This window comes from Vidua macroura, chromosome 6, assembly GCF_024509145.1.
Source record: "Vidua macroura isolate BioBank_ID:100142 chromosome 6, ASM2450914v1, whole genome shotgun sequence".
Lineage (NCBI taxonomy): Eukaryota > Metazoa > Chordata > Aves > Passeriformes > Viduidae > Vidua > Vidua macroura.
In genome coordinates, this window is record NC_071576.1 from 47,473,533 (window position 1) to 47,500,412 (window position 26,880).

Consider the following 26,880-nt stretch of genomic DNA (forward strand, 5'->3'; position numbering starts at 1 on the left):
GGAAGTGTCCCAGGGTGACTGCTCCTGTTCACTGACCTGGCCATGTGCAGCATGGGCTCCATGATGTTGTGGCCAGTCATGGCACTGCACTCGTAGAACACAGCCTTGTACTCCTGCCAGAGAGCACAGCAAGCACCCACGGTGACTGCCAGCTCTCCACCATCACACAGCCTTGGGAGCTGGCCCACCCTCATCCCCAGGAACCCTGCCAAGAGCCACTGGAGCCAGGAGGGTGGCTGCTACCCTGCTGGGGTGCACACCCTGCTCACCAACCCAGAAGGAGGAGATGCTTTTTCAGCATTGGGGGCCAAGCCAGAGTGTCCAAAAGGGAACACTGGGGTAGTTGTTTGGGAAGAGAAAACATCTGTTCAGAGTACTTTGATTCCCTTACCTTTTTGTTGCAGGTCCAGAAGGCAGGAAACACCTTTGAAACCCTGTCTCCCCCCACCCAGGGGCCAAGGTGCTAGCAGGCAGGCAGACAAGGGAGTGAGGAAAGAGGCAGGATGATGCTGCATTAGGGAGCTCTCAAATGGGAAATCAGACATGCATATTCCCCTCAGAAAGACTGAAATGAGGCATCAAGCCCCACGAGAAATACACGAGCCTGCTCAAGGGCCATTGCCTGCCACATAAAGGCTACCACCTCATCCTCCCTTGTATCAGAGGGACCTGGGTACCTGTCCACATTGAAGAAACGGGGGGTGGGAGGTACCATACTGGAAAATGGCTCCAAGAAGGGCTTTCTGCCAGCCAGACTGCCCTGCTCAGGGTGGCTACAGAGCAAGTCAAACAGCAGAGCACCGAGTCACACCTTTGCTAGCCTTTCCCCCTCCACCTTGGGCACTTTCCGGGTCTCTCTCTGCACAGCATCCAATTTATTTCCAAGCAGAAAGACCACAGCTCCATCCTCTATACCTTCCTGCAAAAGAAATAAAGACCCCTTGAGACCTAGCCACTCAGCGCAGATCCTTCCAGCTCAAGCAAATGAGACCTTCAGTGGCAGCAGGATCAGGCCCATTAGACCATTAAAGGACCATTCCTTCACTAGCCCCAGGGATTTGTGAAAGGAAGCTTGAACCAGGGAAACATTCCAAATGTTTGGTATGTTGAGCTGGGACGGTGACAGAGGGGAGACAGGACATAAGTGCCTTTCAGGAAAATAAGAAGCCTAAAGAAAAACAGCTTTCCCCATAGGCATTTTGGAATTTGTGATCTGGCAGCTCTTCTTAATAAGCTCAGTAATTTTTGTATGTGCAGTAGTGTGTCTAATGTGCTGTCCTAAACTCAACAATCCCTTGCTGAAAATCCTCTGGCTGAGCAAGTTCACCCCTTGTGAATTGTCTCTGTAGGAACTGTTATTCCTAGGCAATTCCTGGAGCCCCTTACCTCTGGTCAAACTGTCTATAGTTCCACTGGCTCACTAGAACATGGTCAGAGAAAGAACAGGGCTCAAAGTTATTTCCACACTCAAGTGCTCTGGATGACATACAGAACCTGAACAGCTTCAAAACGAAATAAATACAAAGATGGGGAGAGGAAAAGAAGACAGAGATTAAAATACACAGATTTTCTGTGTGCTCAGTTTAACCTTCCTCCCGAAAGGAACCTGATTTTCAGAGGCTGGCTAGTTTTGAAGATCTTAACATTTGATCTTTTAGAGTCCAAAGACATAAGTGTTTTTTTGTTTTTATTTCCCCAACAGGCTTGTGGAAATGAAAAATACTAGAATTCTCCAATCTATACTTACTCATCCCACTGAGATCTTGGTTTTTTGTGACTCAGCATAATCAAAACAAAACCACCCTTGAAAATTTCTCTTCACCTCTTGATCAACTACGCACAACTAATTTAAATTATACAGAGAGATATTTTTGTATCTCCAAGAAGATATAAGCCACAAATAAATGCTTTTAGTGAGTGTTTGGAAATAAAAGATGGGGGAAACCCAACAGTATTAATACATTGCTACCAAATTTTAAATTTAAAAAGGAAATAAAAAGAACCACCTCCCTTTCCTGTGCATAGGCCAGACACCAGGAAATCTCCCTGCCTGAGCACAGGCGAGATGTGACCACGTTTAGGAGATGTAGCCACTGCACATGGGCTGCTTACAAACCAACACTACTGTTTTGGGAGATCCCACCACGTTCTGCCACAGAAACAGCCCTCCCCGATTTAATTTGCTACCACTGGCTTTGTTACCTTCGACACACAGCCTGTGGTTCCAAACTGACCAGCACAGGCATCTGCTGTGATAATTCAGCTTCACAAGGTCAGTAGGACTTCCTGGGGCACTGAAAAATGTCACTTCCAGGCAGACTGTTGGAGCAAGGGAGCACCAGCAGCACTGGAGCCCAGGTCCCGCTCTCACCTGGACGCTGCTCATCCAGTTCCGCACCGCCAGGAAGGAGCACTCGGCCGTGATGTCATACATCACCAGGATCCCGTCTGCCTTCCGGAAGTACTGCTTGGTGATGCTCTGAAACCTGAGCCCAGAAAAAACCAAAGGCACCCTCAGAACCACAGCTGTGCCACAGGAAGTAACGGAGTGGGATTGTCTGTCTGCGAGTGCATGCTCTCTGCAAGGCCTGGCAGCACCCATGCATGATGTGTCCCTCAGGGCTGGTGTCTACACACAGGTGACAGATCCCTGCACCTTGGAGACAGGCCAGGCAGCCATGGGTAAGCAGGAATCTTGCCAAATGCATGGTGCTGAGAAAGCAAGAAAGAGGACCATTGCAGGTCAGGAAGAAAGAAGCAGAAGAATCTATTTGGGTGGGATAGGAAAAGGCAGTTTCCTATTAAAAGAGAAACTGGTGGAGAAAACATGATCTTTCTCTATAGTCTGGAAGAATCTGCAGACTAAGTTGTACCACAGTACAAACTAGGCATGCATAATGCCTGCCCCAAGGCTGCCAAAACAGCAATTAAGAACTCAGCATCAGTCTGTTTCCACTATTGAATCTATAAACCAATGGCACTATACATAAAAAAATCAGATGCTAGACACCATTTCCAGGAAAAACTCCTGCCAGACATCTACTTTTTGTTGTCTGTACCACTTAAAACCACAGGCTTGTATTTTGTGAATAAATTCCAACCAAAGCAAACCAAACCAAACAACCAAAACAACAAACCCAAACCTTAGAATCTGTAAGCACTTTGTGACAGAGCCATGATATAACCACTATGATGGGAATTAGCAATGTAATTTGGGAATTAATAAATGTAACAAAAGTCCTGAGATCTCACTAGAGAGCTGTGTATTTCAGCCCTGCACAGGATAACAAATTCTCCTCTTATGAGCCAAGAAAACCTACAGCTGTTACCCTCCTGCACTCTTCAGATAGTTGCCTGAAGCCTGTTCTTTCTCACTACAATATTCTGGCACCTACCCAACTGAGAAAGCACAGACTGTATCTTTGGCAATCAAGGTGCACCTCTGGAGCTGCCAGCCAGGCAAGATGCTCCAGAAGAACCATCAAAGGTAGCATGCATAAGTCTCAGGGAAGTCACTAAGGAGTTCTCCTTGCGTGCTCCAAGGGGTTCTTCCATCTCCTCCTTAGATATTTACAGTTGAACACTCTAGTTAGAAGTAATGAATATTCCTCCAGAAGTAGAAAAGGCTTTTTCTTCTTCCCAGGTCTCCTATTTGGTATCAGCACTGAGCCAAGCTCTCTCTTGTGGGCACACATCCAAGACCTACTAGTGCTGGAGGGGCCTGTGGTAAAGGTCCTTCTGCAGAGACAATATCTTGAATTTGGCCTCTGCTGCAATCTGGCCTCAATAAAATGTCACATTTTTTGTCATAGCAGCTGCCCTTATTGCTCAGTTTCAGTATCAAAATAACCACAGGAGTTCCCTCAGAAATAATTATTTCTTCAGCATGAAGCCTAATTTTGGAAGAGAGAGTTGCTTTTCTGTAGATACTCCTACTTAGTACATTCCCACCAGCTCTGCATGGTCTAGCTGACTGAGACAGACAGCATCACAGGCACAGTTTAGGATTAGAGTATTCCCATGACCTTGGCTGCCCCCTGAAGGCCTGCCCCTATAACATATTTAGCTCAAAGTACCTAGTGCTTATTTTTGTCAGGCCCTTGAGGTTCATGGTCCTCTTGAAATAGCTTCTCATCTTAAGCTTCAAATTATATGCTACATAAAATGTAATTTACATGGAGCCAGTGGTGGGCCTTCATCTCTAGTAGCCGATGAGGGTCAAATGTGTCCTCTACTATTCTGGTCCTCACCAACACTGCTGGTAACATCTAGAGATATCCCATGCTTTTGAAACTAGAGGGCTTCAAATGGGGAACAAGTGTTCACTGTCACAGAAAGCTGCACAATCTCTCTACCAAGGATTATCACTTCCACAAGTCTGTCAGCAGAAGGGACAGTGAAAGGGGCCAATAACCTCACTGACAGAGTCCATCAGGGTAGTTCAAATCACCTTCCCCACAGGTCATGCTAATTCAGCTGGCTTTCACAGCTAAATCAGATCTGGAAAGGGTCACAGTCCTTTCCACCCTTTGAACCCCATGACATACATCTATGGACAGACTGCTTGGAGCCATAAGCATGCAGGTCAGACACATGGAAAACCACTTTTCTGTCAACCCTCAGAGTGATCTTCCCAGGCCCCGCTTCACAGTCACAGCTTCTAGAAATCTCTGGAACAGATCTTTGCTGCAGGTTCAGCACTGGAATAGCTGTCATGACCTGTCCGGTCCTTCTGAAGCTGATAGTTTTCCCAGGAACAGAAACCAGCTGTATGTACTCTTTCCCTTTCCTCCACTGAACCTGGCAGAAATCACTTACCTCTCTTGTCCAGCTGTATCCCACAGCTGCAAGGCAACCTGGGTGTTATCCACCATTAGACTCTTCACCTGGTAATCAATACCTGTCAGGAAGGTGACAATGATTATGAGGTAGGATGGGGAGAGAACAGCTTGCCATTACAATGGCCAGACAAACTCCATTTAGTTCAGGGAAATTGCAAGATTGATTCAATACTGGGAGAGAGAGAGAGACCATCTTTACCCTCTAGCTGGGCTATAATACAGGCAAAAAAGCATTTTCCCAGGCTGCCTTTCCTACCTTCCTTATCCAGATGAGCCAGGCACCCTATTACTTACCAATGGTTGCATTGAGCTCAGCCAAGAACCTGTCATAGCAGAAGCGGTGGATGAAGGAACTCTTCCCAACACCGGAATTCCCAACAAACACCACTTTAAAGATGCGATCTGGGGAACAGCTGGCTGCTTCCAGTACTTGGAGCTACAATGGAAAAAAGGCATGAGGTTTTGAAAAGCCCAGCTGGAAGCAGTGCTTTGATTTTGGGATTGGATGCCTGCACTGTAAATCTGCGGAGCTGGAGTTTGATGGGAAGAGAGTCAGACACCCTCAAGTCCCCAGCAGGTAGCAGGTGTTTGAGGAATAACGCCAGGTAACTGCACTCACCCTGCTTTCAGTTCCAACGGGCTGGGCTCGGGGAGGCAGCGGAGCAGCATCTAGGCCATCTGCATTTTTTCTGCAGTCAGAGTCACCCTTCAAAGTCATCTTAAACCACTTAGGATCTGCTGCCGAGGGCCATCTCTCCTCATCTCTGCTGTTTTCTCCAAAGTTTGTGCTGCCTCCTTCTGTCTTCATCCATACCCCACTGCCTGGGAAGTATTTACAGTTCTTTCTGTTGGGTTCTTCCACTGCCACATCCACTAGGAAGATGAAGGGAAGGTCCGCAGAGGCCAGTTGTCTGTATTAAAACCCACAGGCAGCACAGATAGGGTGTGGGGGGGGGAGGAGATAGGGAAAGGAGGTTGCAAATTCCCAACAAACCAATGCAATCTAATTAGTGTATATGAAGCTCTCAAAGGAACTCTATATACTCACTCCCCACACTCCCTGTGACCAAGGCATTAGTGGCTCCCCTAGGGAAAGAGAGACAGCTCACCAGAGCTGTGCTGTACACTCATGTGCTGACAAATATTTCATTAATTTTAAGAAAAATTGCCACTTCGGATTTTTCAAGAATTCTTTGCCTATCTCTTCCCCCAGCAGTGAAAAAATGAGGCAAAACATACAAAATGAAAGTATCTTTAAACAAACAAACAAACAAACAAAAACCAAAACAACAACAACAACAAAAAAAACCCAACAATAATTACCCCTGTATTTTTGTTACGAAATACCATACAAAAAGAAATAACAGAATGTACCCACACAAGAGCAGGCTGATGCACTGGAAGTAGAGCTGATGTGGTAGTTGGGGGAACAACCTTCAAAAGAACACCTAAAATAACCAATTTAAACTACTGGAATCACTACTGAGGAGCAAGGCAACATCACTGGTTTTCTATGGCTAAAGAACTAGGCAAGGAATGAGAAGACCTAGAATTGAGCTGAAGATATTTTATGCACCACAGATGTCTCCGTTGCTTTCACTGTCCAGCAGATTAAATTTGGAAGGAAATTAGAGTGACCACAGCATACTACAGTCAGTCTCTTCAGAGCCAGGACATCCCACCCTGCTCTGCAACATTTTTCTCTTTCTATTAGTGCAGACAATTCTTTCTCACTCCAGCAAATACACTTCATCTGGGTTGCAAAATCCACCTGCTGCCATGTCTACATGTTATGGTTTGACATGGAAGTGAATTTTTCTAGGAAGTTGGTAATCAAACTAATTAGTGGTCGGGGTTGGATATTAGTGTTTGGACTGATTACTGAAAGTATAGACACGCTTTTGAGAACACAGGGGGTTAAAAGTAAGAACTTTTAGGAGAACTGTCTGTTTAGTTCTGGTCGTTAGAGAGTGTAGACTCCCTCTTGTCCAGCCACAGGCTGGGTGGGGGAGGGGAAGCCATGTAGCTTAGTTGAGGTAGGCTAGGAGTGAAGGGTCTGGAATTGGGCTAGTTCTTCCGGATGGAAGGGTGGAGAGAAACGGAGATGCTTCTGGTTCTCCCCCCCTAGAGGGAAAGAGACAGAGAGTTTGACGGCACTTGGAATTTGCTGGCAGAGGAGAAGGAGAAGGTGGGGGAGGTGCTTAACTATGGGAGTTGGAGTTTTGGGCAGAGATTTCAGTCGTCTGGGGAGTTTGAACTTTTAACTTTTTCTTGGGAAATTAAGGCCTTGTAAAATATTACTCCTCCTCAATTTGAAGTAGAAGAGAGACAGTCCGAGACCTGAGATGTTAGAAGAAGAAATTTTTAAGTGGGGAGGAGATGATAGAGTAGCTTTTAGCTAGACTTTTCTTGCTAGCCATAGACTGAACCGGATTCTCCTGCAACAGAGACTGCATTTTTAAGGGGAAGCAATAGTGAGCCAAGTGACCTGCTTTAGCAACTACCAGCACAGGAATGGAGAGAACAGAGAAAAGCTGAAGAGGGTGTGGTGATGCCCTCTATCTTTAGGAAGAAGAAAGTGTAGTGATGTCTTCTGTCTTCCAAAAACTAGCTTTTTCTATTAAGCTTAAACCTACTCTGCTCTGTTCCTAATCACATCTCACAGCACTTATTTAAAAAAGTATTTTCATAGGAGCGCTGGCATTGCGCCAGCATCAAACCGTAACACTACACTTTTTTCTATGAAACAGAGCTCACATTCCTGGTTGCCCTCCCTGCATTTGCCCCAAATGCCAGTCCAGAACCAGGTCAGCTGGAATGCCTCCCTCTTGAAAATGGACACAAAGTCTCAGGCTCTGAGGAATGGTGTCTATCTCCCAGGGCTGGCAAAATCACACAATGAGGGGTCTCAAGACCCTCTTTAGTGGGAGTAAAGGGACAAGTACAAAATTCTGAATAGTGACCTCAGATCTAATGGATTTCTTTTCATGTTTCTCAAGCAATGTGGTGCACTGGGACAGAGACAAGGCCAACAACTACTTCTCCCTTTCTCTCATCATCTTCACTGCCAAACTTCTCCAGCTGTTAAGCCTTTCCAGGAGGTTTATTCCAGTAGCAGCTAGAAGGATCTTTGCAAGAAATAACTGGGGAGGAAGATGGGAGAACTTGGTTATCTGATCCAATGGATAGAATGTGCCAGTCATACAACCATGGAGGAGCTCTGCCTCAGACCTCACCAGGCAACCTCCCACCCTGAGCCCAAGAATCAGCCCTCTCCAGAGTCTACCTGGTTTTCCGTAAGTCCATGAGCCAAGGAGCCTTGAGCTAAATCCTTAAATGCCACTACCAGAATTGTAAGCATTAAAGGTGAGTTGAAGCGGGAAGAAACTAAGCCTAGACCTGTGTCTCTGGCTGGCACCAGGAGAAACTGGGGAGAAATGGAACTTTCTGCAGAGACCTGGTAAGAAACAGGGGAGCACACTGCCTTTAAAACTTCTTTGGGGCCAGCAGTTGCAGGCAAGATCCAGCTCCAAGCCAGGTCATTGTATATTCTACATGTAGAGTGGGAAAAAAAAAAGAAAAGGCCTTGGCCACACAGATAAATTGCCTGCCCTGGCTGAAGGGAGGCCTGGTGTGCCAGGTGAGCATCTGCATAGATGCAGAGGGAGATGAGCAGGATGAACCCACCTGGAGCCAGACCCTCTCCTTGAGGCTTTCAGCTGCCAGAAAGAACCCAACCCTTGTGCAATTTCTGCCCTCTCCCATGCTCCAGGGATATGGACGCTGGCATGAGGTACCAGTGGACAGGATTTGTGCCTGAGGACAAACTGGCACACTTGGGAGTTGGTCCAGTCATTTCAACAGAGCTGTCTGACTCAGAAAGAGGCAGCCTTTGAGACTCCCATCCCATTAACAGTCCCAGACCTTCTGGTGATATTTAGATTTGCTCCCCCATTGCTGCAGGCATAAGCAGCAGCAGGGCCACCTCCCTGTGGAAATTAGTGAACAGTATCCTCAGCTTCATGCTGAGCCAACACCACCTGATGCCAAGAAACAGCTAAAGCCACAGAAAAGCTGCACCCCACCATGCTCCCAAAACCAGCCAGCACCAAGGTGAGAGAACCAGACCCAGGACACAGCTTGACTGACAGGGTACTGCAGTGGGCACGGACTGACACCATGGACACGACACAGACACCCATCTAACCGTTTGACAGGCTTGTCCTCCAGCAGGTAACTGCCTAGCACTGACCCTTTCTTCAACAGGGGATTTTTGTTCTGAGGCACCTGGAAGTTGAAAAGAGAAGGAATGAAGAATGTGATTACAGCCCCTGTTCAACCACTCCCCACCTCTGTAGGGCACTTTGGGGAGGCAAGGCTGGAGCCCTGGCAGCCCCACACCATGCAGTGGTAATGCCTCACTGGAAGGCTGAAAGAGGTGAGCACAGGGCTTGCTCTTCTCAGTTAAAATAATTTAATTCCTGCAAGAAGCCATCACTGTTGCTGCTTTCTCCTTCACTTGAAAATCCATCAAAGTGATGATGTCCCAAACTGAATTCTTCCTCTAGCCAGCACAGTTTTTATTTCTGTGGCTTGTTCTCCACTTGGTCTCACAGCTGAATCTCTCTTTCCCCATCTACCTCTTTCTTATGCTGATGTTTTGTGGGGCAGACCAATTGCTCTTTCCTCAGAAGACACTAGTACCCTTCCTTGACCTGTACTCACCTAGAGCTGCACGTGAACCGCAGGAAAGGAAGGCAGCTTTACAAAGGGTGATGTACGTGCTCTGCCTTACACCAACATCCCTCTCCATGCTTTCCTCCTACTTACCACAGAATGAACAGTTCCTACAGCCAGTATTTACCAGCTCCTCAAAGAAGGAGAAAGCAGGACAACCTCTCCCCAACCCTCTTCCCCGCCATACAGCAGCTTTGCCATTCCCAGCAGAGTCACTGCTCTGGCCACACATACAAAATGTGAAGTGAGAGACAGCGTGGAAAAGCGCCTGTAACATGGGCACTAAGGGAAATGGAGAGGTATTCAGTCTCTGAATCTGAAGATTTTTAACACGTCCTTACTAGTTATTTCTGGGGGAAAGGTGGAGGAAGAAGGGTTTGCAGTCTGCCAGATCTGCCTCTCTCAGCAGTTTTGAGCTGACCAAACACCTGCAGGCAGCTCTGGACGGGCCTTCCTTCATGCTTCCCACATCCTGGAGGACTACAAAGATAATTTCTTCAATAATCCTTACTGAAGGCTTATTTTTAAAGGCAAAAAAATTAAGAAGCTGTTCTGTTGGTCAGAACTCCCAGAACACTGCAATGCAGTCTAACAAAGGGAGACACTCCAGACTCCACAGAGGGCTTGACCCAACTAGGAGCTTTGCAGGGAAAGAACAAAACATCTTTTACATATAAAACTGATGTTCAACAGAACCTCCAGCCACAGAAACAATCCAGTACTGAGAGGCTCACAACTGTGGAGCACAAATCTTCCAAAGCAAATGACCCCCAAGTGCATTACAACACTCCAGTCAACACAGCCAGGCTGTGGTACAGAGAACCAGTGGTTCTCCAGCACGGACAGAGGGGAAGTTTTCAGTGTTTGAGCAGCTTCACTCGACGGCACCCTCTAGCCACACAGAAGGAGGAAATAGTGTTACAGGCCACTGGAACTGAGTCACAACCTTCAAGTCACCTATGGAGGAAAAGGACTCCCAACACAATCTGCTCTGCCACCTTACCTGGAGAGGGAACAGCCTGCAGAGCACGGACTTGGGTAAGAAAGGAGGAACAATGGGGCATGTTATGCTGTTGATTCTGCCATGCTTTATTGGCCTGCCAGGTTTGTGTAACATTTGGCTTTTCATCAGGATGATAAAGGAACAGATGCAACATCACAGCTGTGTAATACATGATAACAAAGATTCCACAACAGCACATGTACAAGCACTTTGGATGGGAAAGATTCTGGTTTACCAGTGAAATAAAAATACATGTCAAAAGTAGTCAAAGTACCAAAACACTCTTCATGATGAACAGACATGAACTTTGCTCCGTCAACATAAAGCATACAAGCATAACTCCATAGCCAGATGGGTCATGGGTGTGAAATTGAACCTGCAACCCCTGGGTCTTAAAAACACCCATCAGTGGTTTGCACATCAACAGAAATAGCCACATATTGTTATCTGTGACCCAGCCTCTCTTGCCTGGGACAAGAGAGTGCCCCACAGTGCACTAGGGCCAGGGTCTGCCCACCCTGGCAAGGCAAGAAACTCATATGAAGAGCAAGGTATTAAGCTGGGAACTGAGAAGAGCAAAGAGGCAGTGACTGGGTTGCTATCAGCCACATACAGCCCAACTCCTCATTCCAACCAAAATCTTTGCTATGAAAGAACCTCTGTTCATCACACCTTCATTTCACAGAAATAACTCTTCCCAGCACTAAAAGAGGGTATTAAGGCTTTGGGTTTCTTTTTAGTCTGTAAAAGCACTGATAGTCTCTAGCAGAGAGTGTGTTGCACACTAGGAATCCCCATCAGAAGGCTGGACTCTCCTTTTTGCTTCTGCAGGGAAGAATTGCCGTTTTCTCCCCCTTACTGTAAGACAGGCTGGGGAGCAGACCTTCTGCAGGTATATGATGACAGCAGCATCTCTGCAAGCCCTTGGAGCCCTGCTTCCCTGTGGACTGCTTCCTGTGGAAGCAGGAAGCCCTGCTTCCCTGTGGAAACAAGAGAGCAGCCAAAGGAAAAAACCTTATTCCAGTACAGGCTTCAACTGCCCAGCAAGACAGACCCTTGCCAGATGAGCAGTGGAGTTCACCCTGTGCTTCATTCCCTATTGCCAGTGCTGGGAGAAGGGAGAAAGCAGCCCCTCTGTGCTGTGACTCTCTCTTGGGTACACCTACAGCAGCAGGTCTTAGCAGGGGAGCAGGAGAAGAGAACAGAGGAGAAACAGACAAGCTTTGCACACAGTGGTACAGACGTGAGCTGTGGTCTCCACAGGCCACCCACCCACCCATAGGAACCCACAAGCTAATGAAGTACAACACATGGAAAGAGGAGAAGAAACCATTTTCTTTGCCTGCTTGCACTGTATCCTGCTACAGAGTGACTGCGTTTATGGCTTTTCCAAGAGGGAGCAGGAAGCTCCGGTATGCATCCACATAGTTAGCAGCTTTAAAAATGAAGATTGAAGAAAAAAAAAATTCCACATTTTAGAAACACACATACCTCACCTCTATCCAAAATTGTTATTGACATTATTTTATACAGCTCTTCACCTGGAGAACTCCAACCTCTGGATCGAGTAGGGCATTTTGTCTCCCATATGGGCACAGTCCCTGTGTTTCCTTCCAGAGTTCTTCCAGCAGTCAGAAAGGCTCTTGTAGCCTATCACTGCACTCCCTGCAAGTCACCTACTTCCACATCTTCAGGTGGGCCATGATGGCAGAGCAGGCAAAGACATGGTGGCAGGGATGGGTCCAAGAGGGAAGAGCAGCTGTGCAAGCAACATTTGGGAACACAAAAGCTTTTTAATGAGAAAAAAAAAAAATTAAAAATAGACCAGATATCTGTGCTTATCTTGGTGCCTGGGAAAAGCCAGAGATTGACAGTTCCAGATGAGAGAGAGATCCTGCTTTCTCCTAGTTCTCTGACACAAGGCTCATGCTGCACCCAGCAGAGTTCACAGGAATGGGAAGCTTCCCAGAGGAACTTCTGAAAACATCTGCTACAAACTCAGGGGGTCAGAAAAACTCCAAAACCCTCCTGTACCATTCCACACCCAGTCAGCCAGCAGCACATCTGAGAATCCATCTTCTTCCTCACCACCCAGCTCCAGGATGCATCCAGCTTCTCTCCCCTCCTTGCATGTGCCCAGTGCCTGGCACAACACACAGAGCCCACACATGCAGCAGGCAGCACCCACTGCAGCCTTGCACAGGGCTGTGTGACAGTCCCCAGCCAACGTGCCTTGGGTTAAACCCAGACCGTTTGGCAGCAGCAACCAGCAGAGCTTGCCTCCAGCACGGACACAGAGGCACTGCAAAGTCTGTATTAAGCACAACACCAGGCCCCAAGAGCTCTTGTCATTGTCCCCCGTGGAAGTGACAGGCCCCTGAATGGTGACAGCAACAGCAGCAGATGAGAGAAGGGTGGTTGGGAATGAAGGTTTTCTTTCTTAGACTAACCGGCTTCTTGGCTTCAAAAGCATCTCGCTCATCTCGAAGTTTCTTGTTCATTTCTCTGCTCCAAAGGAAGACACAGGAAAGACATAATGAGATGCTCGTCAAAAATTAAGTCAACCCCAACATTTGAAAGTGAGAACAGAAAGAAAGCTTTCTGGGAAAAGAGATAAAGAGGTTTTTTATAGCCAGATATGTTGGGATTTCCATGTATCCCAGCCAAGGTCATGGGCTCTACATGTTGCCTTAGCCAGCAGGAAAGACTAAATTCCTCCAGAGGAGGGATTACCTTGTGAAATAACATAGCCTGTAATGTGCCAGAGCTGGCCAAATTGCATAACTCTGTCTAGACCTAGAAAAACAAGCAGAGTCTAAACACTGCTTGAATGTAATCCTGTAGCTTTCCATGGGAGAAATGAGCACAGTGCTGAAACCTCAGCCCCTTACAGGCACAAGAGCTCAGCATTTCCCGCCAGCCTTCACCAGTTCTCACCTGAGGAGCTCCAGCTGCCGAAGGAGGCTTTGTTTCTCTTTCTGCATGTTCTTGGAGACCCTAAACACATCCCTGGGCAAAAGGCATTTTAAAATAAGGGGAAAGAAATTAATGGGAGAGAAAATACAAATCCCTCTCTTGGGCACTCATGGTATTCTCAAAGACAAGGGTGTGCCTTATGCTTAGGGGAATTCAGAGGAAGCAGTACTGTTCTGGGAGCTGGGATGGTTGGGTTGTACCCGAGCTCTCTGCTCTCCTCCAACATGACAGCAGGCAACTCATCCTCTCCTCAGCTGCTGGAAATGGGAAGGATGCTCCCTGCCATCTGAATCTGAAACCTCTCAATGTTTTATATAGATATTACTAGATTTAACTCAGAAATGGGAACAGAATTGATTAGAAGAGGATCTTTAATGAGAATATTATAGAGGGGATAGTAAACTGGAAAATGCATACCGAAGCCTCCTTTAGGCTGAGGAACATCTGTATTTTTGTACTGATTCCCTAGAACATATTAGTTTCCCACAAAAGGTAGGCAAGAGTTAGCAATATCACTCTCTATTTAGGCCCATAAGACTATTGGGATGTTTCTTCTCTTTCTCAAAACTGACAGGCAACCTTCTAATGAGACCAAGGCTCCTAACTAGGGATACTTATTCTTTAACTGCTTGCCCACCTTTCCTTCTCTGTCCATGTCTTTGCCCTAACACCCCCCCCCCCTTTCCTGTTTTTTCCCACCTGTCCTTCTGCTCTTGCTCAATCTGAGCCTCTTTCTGGAGCTTCTGTAATTGCCCCTTCACTGCCTCTAGTTCCCATTTGCTTTTCTCCAGCTCTTCCAGCAGGTTTTCATTCAGGTGCCGGAGCCTTTCGTTCTGCACACGAGTCTCCAGCTGCTCCGAGTTCAGTGACTGTAGCTGATGTTCCAGCTGCAGTGGGGGAGGAGGAGGAGGGGTTAAACACAGAGGAAGGGCTGTATTTTGTGCTACAATCACAACTGTAAAAACAAGCTGAAAAAGCAGATGTAAACAATGAGGCAGAAGGAGGTAAAAAAAACCTAAGTCTACAGAGCCACCAGTGGCATCGAGAAGGTGAACTGTAAGGAATTCTCTCTCATCATGTCAGCACTGGGGAACCAAGCAATGCAATTAGGCACAGCTGAGGAAGTGCTTCAGGCATTGTAGGACTCAGAGTGCAAATGGGGGTCAAAGGAGGACTGGAAAAATTTGGGTGGAAGCAGGGTTGTGTCTGTCGGGACTTATTAAGCAGAGTTGTTGAAGTGCATCCTCTAGTTTAGGGGCTTCTTGAGCCCATGGCAGCTGAAAGGAGGATATATTGAGGTGCTATGGGCATTTCACACTATACCTGGAAAGTGAAGTGATTGGGTGGCCTGCTAGAGACAGGACCTTGGGCTAGAGATGTAATTTAAATGCCACCGGGGCACAGCTGCACTCTAGGCAGCACAAGCCCCCAGCACAACCAACAAGCCTGATTTGGGACGTTCAAAGCCTGCTGCCATGTACTCAGCCAGTGACTCAATTCCTTACAAATGGCTGGCATAGTCTGGAAAAGAGACAGACAGATCTAGCAGCCAAAGCTGCCCATCTCAGATGACAAGGACGGCATTCCAAGAGGGATGATAGTGACACTGCAGTATCCAGGCAGCTACACCAGCTAACCAGGGCCCTCTGCTGAAGCTGCTGCTACACAGAAACTCCAGTATCCATCTGAGAACTTACAGCCCAAAATAAAAGCATGCAATCCATGTTTATAACTAGAGAGAAACACCAGGAATCAGGTCTGATCAGGGTAGCAGGTAGCAGAGTCAGCCTCCACATTTACACCTTCAGCTTGCCTTTTCTCTCAGCCTACTTTCTCCCGCTCTCAAAAGAAAAATAAAGCAGCACACCATGGCAGAAGATAAAATGCTTTTTTTCTTACTACCCTCCTCTCTGCCAGCACACATGTACAACTGTCAAGAGCAGGAATGAACAGATCTGACATTTCCTAGGTTCCTTGAAACACAAGCCTCACCTCTCTCCTCACTGAGGCCACATCCAGCTTTGCCTGGAGTCCTCCAGTCCTATGGACACTGGGGAATATTTCAGCAAGACTATATGCGCTGAGCAGTGGAGTTCAGACTGAAAACCAGCAACCTCTGCTTACAGCCTTCGGATCTTTCAATAAGCCAAGGAATCAGCTTTAAATAAAGCACACCCGCCCCTCCCTAAAAAGCCTCCATCACGCTCAACTCTCCCGTTTATGTGGTCTGTCCTTGGAAGTGATGCTGTGGAATAGCACCATCACAATACTGGTCTTCGGCCACAAGAGGGACCCGATTATCCACACATCTCAGTACAAGCCTCAGTTAAGAGCACCAAAACTGACCATTTGAATAAGTGTCCATGCAGTCCAAGTGTTCTGCTCTGACCCTCAGCAAGAGCAGATGCTACCCAGGAAGAGCATGCCTGAGTTCCTAGCTATGGTCCATTCCCATTACACACCCCATCCTGGACTAGGGATGCTAGAGGCCACATGTCTGACTATTGTTCCTTTCAATGAATATTTACAAGCCTATTTGTTTGTCCAATTCATTTTTGAACTGTTGATATTGCCTGCCTCTTGGGGCGAAAAGTCCAGCACTGATCTCTGTATAAAGTGTGTTCTTCTAAATCAAATTCATACCAGTCTCATTGAGTGTCCCTCACCTTTGCAGTTGCAGAACTTGGGGAATAGCAGTATTGTATTGACCTTATCCATCACTTTTCTGAGTTCATAAAGCTCACGTTTATCTTCCCTCAGTCTCCTTCTCTCCAAAACCTAAAAGTCTAGACTTTCTCATTTCTCTTCCTAAGGCAACTTTTCCATTTTCTTAATAATATTATCACTCTGTATCTTCATACTTGAGAAGGACACAGTGGAGTTAGAGGAGACCAGAACTGCACACACTGAGGCACATCAAAGATGTGAGCAGCAGGAAAACCACATCCTCTATCTTATTCTCAATATCCTTCCTGATGGCACCTCAGTTGTGCTGGCTTTTCCAGCTGCTGGACAATGAGCTGGTGATTTCAGAGAAGTGCTGTTTCATCCACATCACAGCTGGGTATCCAACTGAGATACCCTCAGTCTCCAGCATCTTGCAGGTACCTGCCATGACTTGTTTCTGTGGGGGTCACATCTTAGTTCTTGAGACACCAAGGAAAAAGACACCTGGAATGGACCATCCCATACAAATGTCCATACCAGGGATGGCAGGCTAAAGGGAAGCTTGTGCTTTGATCTTTTATATGACTGATTAATCAGAATGTCATCAAGTGCCCAAATGCAAGTATACAATATGTACCTCTCCAAGTGTCACAGAACTGCTCACTCCAGGTCATTTTGGAGTAGCCAGATGTAGTTATACATCTGGCTCTTTTATGTCCATACACATCCTTACACACCACAAAAAGCTTCAAACTCACAGCTTTCAAAATTTTACCCCATCTTCCTGGCCAGCATTGTACAATTGATAGGAAGATTGTGCCAAGAAAACACAAAGCAGATAAGAAAATGCATGAACAAAACATTCACAGAACAGCATTACAGCTGAAGATGAACCAATTAATTGACAAACCATCTCAACACCTTCAGAGACAGGAGAGGACTTCACTTGCTACAGCCAAATTATTTAGTGTCAAACCCTCAGCAGCTGAACACCATTTTCCATCAGAAAACACCTGAGAAGAGAGACAGCAAAGGGGGGTGTGCTTTGTTATTAAGGATTTGGATCCCATTACCTTCTTCTGGCAGTAGAGGATTTTCTCCAGCTCCTGCTCTTTGTTGTACAGTTCCTTCTGGAGCAGGTTACTCCTGTCATGCCTCAGCGCTTCCTGCAGAGGTAAAGACACAGCTGTGCACAACACCCAGCACAGAGCTGTTCCTCGGCCAGACCAGCCACCACCTCTACTTCAGAACAAAGGAAGGTTGCCTTCAAGCCAAGAGACAGATAAAGTACCTGGCAGACCAGCCTCTCCCTTTCTGCTTTGATCTGTTGCTCCATTTCTTCGTAAAGGCACCTGACTTCTCGATCATGATCTGATTCCTTCCTACAAAACACAGGTGACTGCAGGTCAGGAGAGAAAAAGAGTACAGAAAGGAAAGAGGAGGGTGGAAACAGATTCCTACTAACAGCTGTGTGGCACTGAGTGGGATTTTAACCAGACTGAATGTTATGGGCGAGCATTGCTGCAGAGAAAACCCATGGGAACAGACCAAGATAGAGTCATTTTATTACATCAAGAGCATCCTCTCTCTCCTTGCATCTGAGGCAGGATCCAAGCATCAGCTGGCTCCTGGCAGCATGATGTTTTCCTTACCTCTTCAATGCTTGTTCCATAGACTCCTTCTCATGATTCACCTCCTTTATGTATGATGAAACACGCAACAGAAACTCTTCAAAATTGGATAATAGCTCTGGACGCTCCTTTCGTAGGCGAGCCCAGAGTTCCCGAATCTCACGGGGGCTGGAGCAAGCATACAGGAGAGAAGGAAAGCAAAAGAGTTACTGTGTCCTCTTATGGACTGTTATTCCAGCTCCAACATGCACTCAGGACAGACTGCCATTCTCCTGTGATGATCTCTTGTTACACCATTACAGCAGAGAGGGAAACTGGACAGTGACAGAGCATGCATGTGGAGTGGGATCTATTGTGAGGTCAAAATAAAGGAAGTCATCTGAAAGAAGGAAAGAAGAAGAATCTAGGAAGCAAACATGGAATGATTGCTTTTCCAAGTATTCATTGATAACATATTTGGTGTCTACATCAAGACTTGGAGAAATAAATATTCAGCAGATTTGCTGTGTGTTATGGTCAAACTGTTATAGCACACATCACTGGTGTTTTTCTTACACTCAGACTGTACTGGTGGCTGCTACAGTCCTCTTCATTTTTTTTTACAGGTTTGGAAACCGAGACACAAAAAAGTTGCAAATTTGCTCAAGTGCCCCATCAGGATAACAACGGAGGAAGCCCTGGCAAACCAAAGATGTCTTTTTCTGAACCTGCAATAACAATTACACTGTTTTGACATTTAATTCATTACAACTTGAACATAGCACTTCCAAACTTCATTCCCAGTGCCTTGTAAGCCTGCAGACATCACTTCATCTTTCTTTTTAGGGAAAAGCTTTTCTAATTTTTTTTTTTTAATCATGAAACACTGCCTTGAAAGATACAGAATAATGTACCTATAGTCACTATCCAAATAGTTATTTTTCTTTGCCTATGTATTTGTCTCCCTTAGTATTCTTTGGGGAAACACACAAGCAAAACAAACCAACCAAAAAGTTTTTGATTTCCTCTGCCAGTACTGCATGACAGCCTTCTTTTTCTGTCTGAAGTTTAAAAAGTTATAGCACTTCATCAGATCTTAATATTTGAAAGAAAAGAACATATTGAGTCCTGTTAGGAAATGAAACTATTTCTTTCTAGAGAAAGCAGTGAATTTTTTTCTGATTCCTGCTCTCACCCCAATTAGCTTCTGTTTGATATTACTCCATTACAACAGCTGGTTTGGCACAAAGATGTGACATGTAGTAGCTACTAAACTCGTTGCAAAAAACTGCCAGTAAATGGTCAAAATAAAACACAAGGTAATTCCACTTTGGACTTCTGCTTCTCAAAGCAGAGTTACAAACAGTAGAGACTGTTTTCCCACAACAGAGAGAACATATGGCCTTTCACAGTGTCATCCTGTTGTTTGAAGCCTAACAGCTTTCCAGATTTTTTTCCAGACAGAAGTTGTTTATCACTAAAACACGCAGGTGCTTTGCATAACAATGAAAATAAGGAAGAGTCTGTTTTGTGACAGATGTGCCTCTGAAAGCAGCAAACTCCATCCCTTTCATCTTCTGTCTCCAATCCTGTCCACCTCCTTCCTTAGCCTGGCCTGCTTCTTGCAAAATGACAACACAGTTGGAGTACAAAGCCTGAAAAGAAGGACAGCCACAGATGCAGTTGGGCACGCAAGGCCCTGCAGATGTGCATCAGTAAGAACCAGTTAATGCATAATGCCTCATGTTGAAAAGCCAAAAAAAAGGCTGGATGATACCAGGGCCTGCAGACTCTACTGGGGCTACATGCAAGGGCATTAGTACTAAGCTCCAAGGCTCACAGGAGCACCCCTTTGCCCAGTTTAGACTTTCACACTCTTCAAGATCAGCACAGTCCCAAGCAGCTCCTTGAGCACAGATCCTTCACAGAGACTCTTAGAACTGATTTGTCTGAAAATGTGAACAGTCACACACCATTTTGGAACAGAGAGCACACTCATCCTCCTTACCTCATCTAACCCTCACATGCTTCTTTTCATTTGCTGCCTGTGCTGGACTTGTATGCCACCAGCTGTTCCATTTTACAGCTGTGTTATGAACTTGAATTTGGGAAACTGTGAAAAGCACTGAGCTAAAAGTAATTGGTACCCGATGAGAAAACCCACACTGCACTGCATTTGCTACCAAGCATATGAAAACCCAAGGCAGCAGTGCAGAGAGCCCAAGCAGTGCTTCAGAGAGCAAGCAGCTCAGTTCACCTCTTTGGTCTTTTCTGGTACTTTGACATTTTGGTACTGCAAGATCAAAACAGGGTAGAAGCAATTCCACATAACTCCCCTACTTACTCCTCAAACAACTGGGCTGCTCCAAGCTGCTCCATCATGGAACAGAATCGTTTCTCTTCATCATCATCTGCAGGGTCCAAGTCATCTGACCAGCCTGACTCGAAGGTCTCCTCATGTCTGGAGTGATCCATTCTCCCAGCCCCTTGACACAATTCAATCCCTATTAACTTTCCTGGCGGAAGGTGAAGAGAAGAAGAATAAATGAAGTCAAATTGGATGTCATTGAATAAGCTGCTATTTACATGGCAGCCTGACAGAGCTCCACGAGAAGCCTCGTGCATGCTGCTGGTGCAGGTTACAGCTCCCAGTCAGTGAAGTGCCTCCGTTCTGACGTCCCGAGTGATGCCAGTGTCCGCAGTTCTGCAGTGCTGGGACTGAAAGTGGCTGCCAGCCCAGCCCAGGCTGCCAGGGCTCCGTTCACGTCTGTGTGCAGATGAGCCACAACCCACGGCCTTGGGCTGCCAGCAGGGGAAGCGTGGCTTCAGCTCCCTGCGCTCCGCAGAGCGGCGCCCCGGGCTCAGCCGCCAGCGGTACCACACGGCTCTCCGGACTGCGTGCCCGGCCCCGAACTGCACCATGCTGCAGCTCCTCAGCTTAAAAACAGGAGAGGAGGGGCTCATTAGCCCTCCCTCCTCATGTGCTACCTCTGATCTGAGTCCAGCGCTGCACAACAAGGACTGCCTCTTGCTAGGTTTGTGTAGAGCAGAAGAAACTCGCCCTCTAAGCACCTCCTCCTGCCCCGTCCCACGTCCAGATGGGCTTCCAGCAATCGGGATTCTGTTTCGTGCTGAGAATGCCACGAGAACCTCCTGCTATGCAAGGCATGTGACAAATACGGGTGCTAGGAACAAATCCTTCTCAAAGAAACAAACCAAGCAATCCTATCCAAAACACAGCCCCTCATCTGTATACAGAGATCAGGCCTTCAGCAGAAGCTACTCTTCCTTTCCAAAATACATCTGCTTTATTCAAAAGGCAACAATGACATCCCAACTACAAGACCAGGAGTCAAGGATGTTCACAGAGCACAGATGAGAACATCAAGCTACTCTAAGCGAAAAATATCCATCATTATACTTCAAGGACTCAACTTTACCTCTTCTTGCCTCCATAAATCCAGAATTTAGCTGCTTCTCTCCCACTCTTAAAAAAGTGCTGTAAAAAAAAAAACTTGCAATGTGGAGATCCAGGCCCTATTTAGTTAAAACCTGATGATCAGACAGTTAATTAAGGAGAATAGTTTAGATTAGGCACTTTTGATGCCTGCTTTTGAGAAAGAATCATTATGTCTCATTATTTCTCTTTTACAGATGGGAAAATTGAGATGGAGATGGGAAAATTGAGGTAGAAAATTATCTGAAGATTTTTTTAATATCCTAGAAGGAACAAGGAGCCCTCTCAAGAAGCAGACTTGACTGCAGCTTGAACTGCTTTCCCTTGATTTGCCCCTGCACGCTCTATAAGAAATTCAGCCAGGCCAAACTCTTGAGTTAGGAGCAAAGTCTGAAAAGGATTTCAGTGATGCCAGACACAAAGAATAACCATAAAGAAAAGAAATGCAGAAATTAAGTGCTTTGCCTAGACTGGAGCAAGTGCCATGGAGCCAGGCTGCCAACACAGGGTGGTACCTGACAGAAAGAGAAAACTTGCCTACCTCTCCCAGCAATGGCACTGAGGCAGATGCCCTCATGATGCCCATGAGAAAAATGCCTCATACAATGTCAGATTTGGGAGTAAGCAAGTCATAACACAGAGGACACTGTGGATGCCATTGTGCCCAAATGGTGCCTATTCACCTGCTACATATAGTGCTGGACTGGAAAGCCCCCACTCCTGACAGGACTCTTGTTTCTGCCAAAGAAGTGGAACCAGACAAGAAGGACAGAGGCAAAGGGCAGGAACAAGTGTAGTCAGCAGGCACTCAGTGGAATAAAACTGTCCCTGTACAGGCTGGCTCAAGACACAGGTTACTGGGTTTATTTAAAGGAAATCTTTGCAACTTCTCCTCTCACAGTGGCTGTTTCTGAGCATTCAAATTGCAGCATTAAAAAGCCCTCCCTCCCAAGTTGTGAGAAAGCCAGGAGCAAACACAATCTGAGCAATCAGGACAGCAAAATTCAGGAGCCTCTTCTATCACTTCTGAAAAGCCTGAACTACCTATGTACACTGCTTTGACCTGATCCACTAAACACATCTGCATGTTCCAAGGAAGGCACTGAGACGTGCAGATTTTCTGACATGACAAAGCAGATGAGCACCTGTGCTGCTGGGTGAGGACTGTGGTCAAGGATTAGCATTCTTCTAGTGTTTGGAAAAGAAAAGCAGTAAGAAGGCAACAAAGGCTTATTTACCAGTGTTCTAGCCTACCATCAAGACTCCTACTAATGCCCTTGACCAGCACTGCTACCAGCTGGCGACAGTTGCCAAGAAGCATATTTCCATGCAGATGAACAAGTTTCCAATCAGATAGCCAGGCACAGTTTTCAGCATGTACCCTCTCCAGCAGGAGATGTTCTGTGCCTGGCTCTACCAGGTAGGCAGGTAACAGCTGTGAGAGAAGGCAGCACAAAGCCTCCAGGCAGCACAAACCCACCCTTTCCAATGATGCTCACATGAGCACCAGGCATTGTCCTGCATAGCTGGTGCAGCTTCAGCAGAACCACTGCACTTTCTTTCTTACCAACAAAAAAAATCCTGTCACAGGTGAGCTTTTTCCTTCCTCTGCCTCTGTGCAGTCCTTACCTAGACCCATGCTGAACTCCACAGGTGTCAGGTATCCTTTATTATTCTGTTCCAAGCTGTCAAAAACAGTCTCCAGCTGCTCAGGGGTTAAGGGGAGTTCACTCTGGAGCCGCTGCAAAGACAAAAGAACGAACAAACTTGAGGCATAGCTCAAGTCTTCCTTGTGACTGTCCCTGCCATCCTCAGCTCTGGCCCACAGCAATGTGCCCTTCCAGCACTGCATCCTGCCCAGGGTTCGACAGTCTGCCAGTAGAGCTGAGTGATGACACAAGCACCTGTCTGGAGTCATTGATACATTGATTGTTTCTATTACTGGATGATTCAACCAGGACTTCAGAGAGGGAATTTCAGGTTATTTTGTTTGCAGAAAGCTCAACCTGCTCCCTTCTCCCACTACAGAACCACTGCCTCTAGCTCACTGCCTGCCTCTGTCCATTCCTGCTCAGAGGTGGCACTGCCAGCCTCCTGTGACCACTGCTGCTCCCAGGAGAGCTCTGGGCACAGCAGGTACCAGCTCCATCTCTTTGGCCAGGGAGGGAAGTCAGACTTGTGGGTATCTGGATTCAGTTCCAAGCTCTTGCAGATCCTAAAGGAAATGTTCAGTCCATAACAGTGAGTTAGCTTTCCTCTGTCACCTTCTGCCTGCTGGGACTGTATCACTACTCCCATGGACAAGGAGCAAAAGAATTCCCCTTCATAATGCACATCCAGAGCACCTAGTGTGGAGGGGCAGCCAAAGAAACAAATAACAAAAGGGCGTAGGCTAAAACCTCACAACTGTCCATTAAACATGCAGCTTTAGATAAAAACTTAATAAAATTTTATAAAAATTAAGCATCACACAACCTAAAGCAAAGTGAGTCAATATTAAAGTGGCATGAACCTGTCAAGTGTTATTTACAGATGTGGGGACAGATGGGGCAGGAGAAAAACAACCCACATGTAACCTTTCTGATAAACCTTTAAAACAAAAATCACTAAGGACTACAGGGAATTTGTTAACAAGTCCTTTTGTAACAGAAAGCAGTAAAATACATAATTGTAGAGCAAAGTTATAGTTCAGTTCTAAGGCGAATTTTTGGATTAGACTTTAGCTGTGATTGTATAACTTTGTTGTCTCAACTTTTTTTTGAGAGGTTGATGGATTGTTCATTGTATAGGTTTTTTGGGCAGCTTGTTTTGGGTTTTTTTTTAAATTTGAACAAAGATTTTTTTTCCCCTCCAGATTTCCCATACACTGCATGCTTGATGTTTGGAAGAACAGTCATAACTTTTTTTATTTTATGCATTCCTTAAAAATTTTGAATTGCTGGCCCACTTGTCTTAGGAATTCCCTGGAGGTGTGAGGCCCTCCTGGGAGCTTTAATTCCTAGCAGCTGGCTGTGCCAGAGTGTGGTTCCTAGAAATCTGAATAAGACAGAGGCCACTGCACACCTACACTTGCCAAGACTCGAGGCGTGCCACATTGTCCCCTGTTTTACTGCCCATGACTTTACAGATCCTCCCAGGACAGAGGAAGAATTTTTTTTCCTCACCTGCATGTCCACCTTGGTGATAAAACCCTTCTCATCCTTGTCACACAGCTGGAAGAGCTCCCTTGCCTTCTCAAGCATCTCCACCTGCACATCTTCCAGTCTGCTCATTTGGCTGGGAGGAGAAACACGAGGAGCCATCCCATCCTCCTCACCCTCTTCCTCTTTTCCTTCCCAGCAGACGTATCCCAAGAGCACTCCACTCTGGTTCTCCATCTTCTCAAAGTCTTCTTCCCCCAGGCAGGGCCAAACAGAAGAGCTGTGGGGCAGGAAACAGAGACAACCCAGTCGAACATGACCCTCCACTTCCAACCCACACATGATATAGTTAAATGCCTCGATGGTTGAAAGAACAACATTCAGCATCCATATCTGGACAAAATAACCTTTGAAGTCCCCTCCAACCCAAAATAGTCCATGGTTCTATGAACTGAGCAGAGGGAGGAAAGGAGTTTGTGTCAGAGACACACCACACTGAGGCACACACCACATGCAGGTAAACCCTGTACACAACATGGGTGTGGTAAGCTTTCCGCACATGTGTAACCCTCCACCTTGCACCCAGCAGGGCTGCTCTGTTGTCATCACTCCTCCTTTGCCTCAGACCCACAGTGCAGTCCGAGTTCTTTGCTGGTGAAAGCCAGTTGCCAAGGGAAGGTTTCAGTGGAGACAAGAGGGTGGGAACATTAAAGCACACAGGTAAATCTGTATGGGAGCACAGTGATAGTCCCACATCAGCTAAGATGGGGCTCAAATGCTCCTCTGTGGTCTTGGTTCCTCTGGCAATAACATGTACTTTTCCTTCTCTTGTTGCTTTTCTGCACTACACCTTCGAGCACCAAACCTGCATTAAAACTGCAAAAACCCAGAGGAGGATGAGAGCAGATAGGAGGACGATCTGTGCAAGTGACAGAAGAAAGAGAAGAATGTCACTCCCAGCCCTCTCCCCAGCCAGGCCCTCTGTCTGGCCTTCCCCCTCTGACATTTTCTTGTTAACACTTTCCAAATAGTAGCTCCATCTTTTTTATTTTTTTTTTTAATGCTATTACAGTACAAAGAAAGGTCAGACAATTCCTACACTGGGAAAAATTTAATAAGCTGGGCACTCCTGACCTCTTGCCTTCAAGCTTCTGTTTTGAGAACTCATGAGCTGCCAAACAGCATTTTAATCTGAAACGTTCACCTTTATAGGAAGGAAACCACAAAAGTATGGAGACATTTCAGAGGCCAAAGAAAATAGTTCCTATCACTTACAAGTGCCTAAAGCAAAAAGGAAGGGGACCACCCATTTAAGCTTAGCACTGTGACTGTAAAAATGCCTACAATGCATCCCTACACCAAGCCACCTTCTGACTTACTGATCTCATGGAATCAGACACCTTCTCCAGACAGCCCCTCTTCAGCAACATCACCACAGTTTTGAAGCCCTGTTGCACTGATTGCTTTAGATTTCTCTGTCTGCAGACTTGTTTTCTGCATTGCAGGGCAGAAGTGAGCTGTGCAAGCAGGCTGAGAGCAGATTTAAACAGTGCTGGACAAAGAGGGCTTGGGGGTTGGGTTGCTTGCGTTTTTTTTTTAACCTCCAAGAAATTAAAAGCCATGTATAGATGCCACGATAACAAACAAACTAATTCTGTTTGCACTCTTGGTACAATGGGAGGATAAAGAGCATGATGGCCAGGAAGAATGTCACATGCAAGAACGATATGAAGCTGACACAAAAGGAGAAGGCAATTACACCCCACGCTCTTTGACTCCGTTTATTACTGCTGGTCCCTGAGCTAGCGGGTGGTTCTGCTTCACAGAACAAGCAGAACGCTTCATTCCCCCTTTCAAATCGGTGTTTTTCCAGGGTACCTCTGTTTCAAATAAATATCTGCTCAAGTGACACTAAACTCTGCAGAAGACTACCTATAAATGGGTACTATTATATGTTTCTAGTCAAATAAACATTCTTGGCAAGCAATGGACACAGAGTTGGACCCAGGCTTTGGGGAACACAGCCGAGGAAGGAAAGGGAGAAAGCATAAAAAATAAGGAGGCAGACCATATCTTTCTCTTTTGCTCTTTCTTGAACAAACCCTCCTAGCAAACATTTTTTTTTGTCTTGTGGAGCCAACAGAGCAAAATTTGGAGACTAAAATTAGATTCTATACATTAGCTGGACAGTCAGCTTGCTTGTGATGGCACATCTGTGTGTGTAAGTAGTAAAGAAGTCAGAAAGAACACCAGCTTACTTTTCATGGGCAAGTAAAAGTGGTAAAGCTGGCCTTGAAAGAAAAACAAAAAGGACCCAAATATCTTATGCTTCCTAGATTTTAGAGGTGATTATGGTGAGGAATAACAGCCACACTGGTGAATGATAATTATTGGCTTCTACAGGCCACCTTCCTGAAGGTTTTTTCCAGACCCATTCCTTTTGTAAAAA

At 46.1% G+C, this 26,880-nt stretch overlaps 1 protein-coding gene across 1 annotated transcript in view; it reads right to left on the reverse strand.

The window, feature by feature from the left end:
• Positions 1 to 26,880, reverse strand: part of CRACR2B (calcium release activated channel regulator 2B) — a 28,233-nt gene that overhangs the window by 1,077 nt on the left and 276 nt on the right. Inside the window, exons 2-17 of the mRNA XM_053981290.1 lie at positions 24,456 to 24,711; positions 22,921 to 23,032; positions 20,179 to 20,350; positions 17,877 to 18,023; positions 17,516 to 17,606; positions 17,298 to 17,390; positions 14,257 to 14,444; positions 13,519 to 13,590; positions 13,032 to 13,086; positions 9,049 to 9,128; positions 5,461 to 5,752; positions 5,136 to 5,277; positions 4,819 to 4,900; positions 2,372 to 2,486; positions 812 to 919; positions 37 to 113 (exon numbers count right to left, since the gene is read on the reverse strand). Coding sequence (XP_053837265.1) covers positions 37 to 113; positions 812 to 919; positions 2,372 to 2,486; positions 4,819 to 4,900; positions 5,136 to 5,277; positions 5,461 to 5,752; positions 9,049 to 9,128; positions 13,032 to 13,086; positions 13,519 to 13,590; positions 14,257 to 14,444; positions 17,298 to 17,390; positions 17,516 to 17,606; positions 17,877 to 18,023; positions 20,179 to 20,350; positions 22,921 to 23,032; positions 24,456 to 24,711 — 2,082 coding nt within the window. The remainder of the gene's footprint in view (positions 1 to 36; positions 114 to 811; positions 920 to 2,371; positions 2,487 to 4,818; positions 4,901 to 5,135; positions 5,278 to 5,460; positions 5,753 to 9,048; positions 9,129 to 13,031; positions 13,087 to 13,518; positions 13,591 to 14,256; positions 14,445 to 17,297; positions 17,391 to 17,515; positions 17,607 to 17,876; positions 18,024 to 20,178; positions 20,351 to 22,920; positions 23,033 to 24,455; positions 24,712 to 26,880) is intronic.